This window comes from Chrysochloris asiatica, unplaced genomic scaffold (assembly GCF_000296735.1).
Source record: "Chrysochloris asiatica unplaced genomic scaffold, ChrAsi1.0 scaffold00340, whole genome shotgun sequence".
Taxonomy (NCBI): Eukaryota; Metazoa; Chordata; class Mammalia; order Afrosoricida; family Chrysochloridae; genus Chrysochloris; species Chrysochloris asiatica.
In genome coordinates this window covers 1,798,873-1,803,375 of record NW_006408858.1, presented here as the reverse complement: position 1 = coordinate 1,803,375, position 4,503 = coordinate 1,798,873, and the positions used below count along the sequence as shown (strand labels likewise).

General features: G+C 51.1%; 1 protein-coding gene across 3 annotated transcripts in view; it reads left to right on the top strand.

Moving 5' to 3' along the window:
* Positions 1-1,735: 1,735 nt before the first annotated feature.
* Positions 1,736-4,503, top strand: part of TANGO2 (transport and golgi organization 2 homolog (Drosophila)) — a 52,555-nt gene continuing 49,787 nt past the window's right edge. For all 3 annotated transcript variants that reach the window (XM_006875822.1, XM_006875823.1, XM_006875821.1), the window contains exon 1: positions 1,736-1,791. In XM_006875822.1, the coding sequence (XP_006875884.1) occupies positions 1,736-1,791 (56 nt within the window). The remainder of the gene's footprint in view (positions 1,792-4,503) is intronic.

Here is a 4,503-nt window from a genome sequence, read left to right as displayed (position 1 = left end):
CCAATAGGCTGCATGCATCACCATGGGGACAACTTGCCTGAGTGGTCCGCTGAACTCATTGCTGGACACCATGCCCATGGGGAGTCCAACACCAAGTGGTGTTGGGGAGGGACAGTGGGTGGGTGGATGGCTGGATGAGCACTTGGCCCCATGTTTTCTCAACCAGCTCTGGGTCCTGGAGATACTGATCTATCCCTCAGCTGCCCCAGACTAGGGCGGGACAGCAGTTACCAGGTGTTGGTGGAATGTAGAGTGAATTACTCAAAGTCCCCCATCTTTAGGCCAGAGCAGTAAGTGGAGAGAGGGCTCCAGTGGCCATGGACCTGGTGACATCACTCATGGAAAGCCTGCTTTTCCTTCTGACTTGTGCTGTGGGCTGTGTCCAAGGGGTCAGCTACAGGTTTTACCTCCTGGGCCTGACATGGGCTCTTAGTGTGACAATGTATGGTTGGGGCAGACTGGCTTTTGTGTATTTGGCTTTCTCTGACCTGTTGTCTGCTGCTCTTCCTGTGAGCAGAATTTGGGGGACCTTTGCTTAGACAGTGGTGGTATCCCCACGCAGTGTCCTGCCCTTCCTGTCCTGTGTGGCCACTCTAAGGCCGGATGACAGAGCAGGCAGGAGCAGCCCTGGCCCATGTGAAAATGGAGAGACACACATATGTACACACAACACACGGTGCAAATAGAGACACGTGCACACACAATACACAATGAACAGAGACCCATGTACACACAACACATGGTGCACACAGGGACACATAATATGCATGTACCCCAAACACAGATTGTTCATGCACACACACATACATGTACGTGCAAGCACAGACATACCTAGTTATAAATGTACACAGACACACACATGCACACATGTGCACTGGTCACCCTTCAACACCACCTACCGCTTCTCAGTGGGCTCCTCGAGGCTCTCTCAGTATTTGAACCGCTTCCCGGCTGCCAGAACTGAGTGACACCTCCCTTGGGGCTCTGTGCAAAGGCTTAGCAGGTGTGGGCAATGTTGCTAGGCCATGAAGTACAAGGCAGAGTAGGGAGGAGAGATGCCCTGAGCCCATGCTCCCCCAGCACCCTGAGCATGTCTATGGAGCTTGGATGCTTGTTCTTGCCTGGGATGCACTCGCTGCATCCCTGCCTGCTGGTTCAGTATGTGCAGGGTGCTTGGTTCACAATGGCCTGGAGAGCATGTTTATGGGGTTCTGCGTGGATGTGGGCTATAGAGAAGCCCAAGGTGAGTAGGGTGCAGCCTCTTGAGGGGCTGGGGGCTTGCAGGCTGGCCAGGGAAAGAGCAGGCGGTCTGGATGATGGCATGGAGCCAACCCTGCAGCAGCCTGTGACAGAGCTGTTCTCATGCCATGCCCCCTGCAGTGCCTACTGGCTGGTTCTGGTCATGGCTCTGGGTGCCTTTTGCCAACAAGCATTAACGAGTGTTAGTGAGGCAGTTCAGTTCATTGCTGGTGTTGCAGGTTCAGGCGGGAGACCTGATGTAGGAAGAAGGTTTAGTTTCTGATGGCAGCCAGCCAGCCAGCACCACAAATGTCCAGGGAGCTGTTCTGTGCGGTACTGTGCAGCGAGCAGTGTGCACTCCCCTCACGTCCAGCCAGCACCAGGGCCAGGGAGCGCTGTGGGCTTGGGAGGCAGGTCTGCTGTTGTTCACTAAACTCATTCATTCTCCCTCTTCCTGCAGACTGTGTGACCGTGGGAGGCAGCCCCCAAACGACCCATGTGTATCATCTTCTTTAAGTTTGATCCTCGCCCTGTTTCCAAAAATGCGTACAGGTAACCCCCACTCATCGTATCTGCCCCCCAACCCCTGATTCCCCAGCCCCAAGTGCTATTGTCCATCAGCTCCATGGATGCATTGGGGTGGTGATGCTACTGACTTCTGTCCCATGTGACCAAGAGAAAGAGCAGGTGGTCTGAATGCTGGCAGGGAGTCAGCTGCATAGCTTCCTGGGTGTGGAGGGGGTGGGGCCTGACTATGGATGTGTCTGTTAGCACTGAGTAGTGGGAGGGAGGAGAAGGCGTCATTCCAGCATGTGCAGGCCACATTCTGAACTGGGACTCTGGTCAAGGAGCAAGGTTGGGTGTGGATGGTGAACATGACTCTGACTTGGGCTGGTGGGTTCGTGTGAGATGTCTGGGTGGTGCGGGGAATCTAGGCCCCAGAGTGAGGAATGAAGACTGGACAAGGGAGCTGAGGGATCCAGCTGGAGGAAATGGGAGACCATGGTCAGGAAGGGGTGAGCTGTAGGCCCTGGGCTTTCCATCCTTTGGCATTAATCCACAAAGATGATGAGGCTGGAGGTTTAACTCATAACCAGAGACAACATTTCGGACTGCTCACCAGTGGGATTGGCTAGGAAACTTTCCTTGTCTTGAAATCCACACTAGAAATTATTTTAAACATTTCAACTATGTCTCATGCTTTAGCCCCTAGGCAGGATGACAAGGTCATCATACTGCTTGGCATCATGGCCGAGTTAGCTCATTTAAGCCCAAGACACAGGACACAAGGAGTGTCCACTGCTTCTTTCCTATGATTGGATGGGCATTCTGCCACTGAGAGTGGGTGGGCGCAGGGCAAGCAGACTTCTCCTGAATGACACCCAAAAGAGCAACTGTATGAGTCAGGACTCAGCTAGCAGACAGCATGCAGGTGCCAAATTCACACAGTCATCCTTGTTAAGAGCTGTGGCGTTAGTTCTAACAACAGAATGAAACACTGCCTGGTCCAGTGCCATTCTCACAGTCATTCCTATATTTGAGCCCATTGTTGTAGCCACTGTGTCAATCCCTCCCACTGAAGAGCTTCCTCTTTTTCACTGACCCTCCACTTTACCAAGCATGATGTCCTTCTCTAGGGACTGGTCCCTCCTAAGAACATGTCTGAAATACATGAGATGAAGCCTCACCATCCTTGTAAGGAACATTCTGGGTGTGCCTTTCAGCACAGATTTGTTCATTCTTCTGGCAGTCTGTGGTATTTGGAGATTTCTTCATCATGATGGCAATGGGGTAGTAAAAAGTGAGGAGAGCGCTACAGAACCCAGGTTTAGCAGCTGTGGAGAGCAGCCATGCCCTGTGCACTGGACCCAGTGTGCTTTCTCAGCAGGCACCTGCGGTGTAACTGGCCACACCTACCCCTGGCAGAGATTCAGAGCTTGCTGGAAAAAGCATGGCAGAAAAATCACAGGGGAGCCACTGGAGTCTGCCCTCTAGGATGCTGACAAGTTTTCACAGTGACATTTCACACCTGACACTGCAAAACTGTCCAAACAGGGGAGGGACACTGGAGGATGGTGCAGGCTGCTGGGTGCAGCTTGCTGACATATGCTGTGGGGAGCTGATGTGTGGGAGCCACCCATGTTGCAGAAGTCAGATGCCAGAAAAGCCTGCTGAGAAAGTATACTGGACCTAAGGAAAGAATTCCCTTGTCCTCCTTTCTCTTCGGGAGCACTGTACTTTGAGTTTACCAGCTGCTCTGCGGGAGAAGATGATGCTTTCTGCTCACAGGAAGACGTAAAGCCTCAGAAACCCTATATCGGGTCTTTATGAGTAGGGACCATCTGGATGACATTTAAAGACAACCTCTCTCTTCAGTGCCCTCTAGTGACCAAGTGTAACCTAGTTCCACCTGTGCAGAGATTTTAGCATCATAGTGGATTAACCATTGGACTGCTAACCACGAGGTCAGCAGTTCAACCCCACCAGTTGCTTCATAAAAGGAAGAGGAGGCTGTCAACACCCATTGAGATTTACAGTCTTGGGAAACCTATGGAGCAGTTCTACTCTGTCTTATAGGGTTGCTATGAGTTATAATTTACTCAATGGCAGAGGGGTGTTTTGGGGGGTTTTGTTTTATCACAGAGCAGAAGTCCCTGGGTGGTGTAAATGGTTCATGTGTGTTAACTAAAAGGTTGGCAGTTCCAAGTCCACCCAGAGACACTTCAGAAGAAAGGCCTGGTGATCTATTTCTGAAAAATCAGCCATTGAAAACCCTACAGGCAAATGCCAATCAACAGATGAGTGGATAAGTAAAATGCGGTACAGACATATAGTGGACTATTACTCTGCCATAAAGAAAAATGAGTTTATGTAACATCTTGGAAGATGGATGAACCTGGAAGACGTTGTTGTTGTTGTCAGGTGCCATCTAGTTGGAACCGATTCATAGTAACCCCATGCACAGCAGAACGGAACAATGTCCGATCCTGGGCCAACCTCACTACTGCTGCGATACTTGAGTCCATCAATGATGCCACCTGGCCAATCCATCTCGTTAGGGGTCTTCCTCTTTTTCTCCGACCCTCCGTCTTACCAAGCATGATATCCTTCTCCAGTGACTGTTCCCACCTGACAATATGTCCAAAGTATGAGAGACGAAGTTTAGCCATCTTGGCCTCTAAGGAGCACTCTGGCTGCACTTCTTCCAAAACAGATCTATTGGTTCTATTGGCAGCCATGGCACTTTTAGTATTCTCCTCCAAC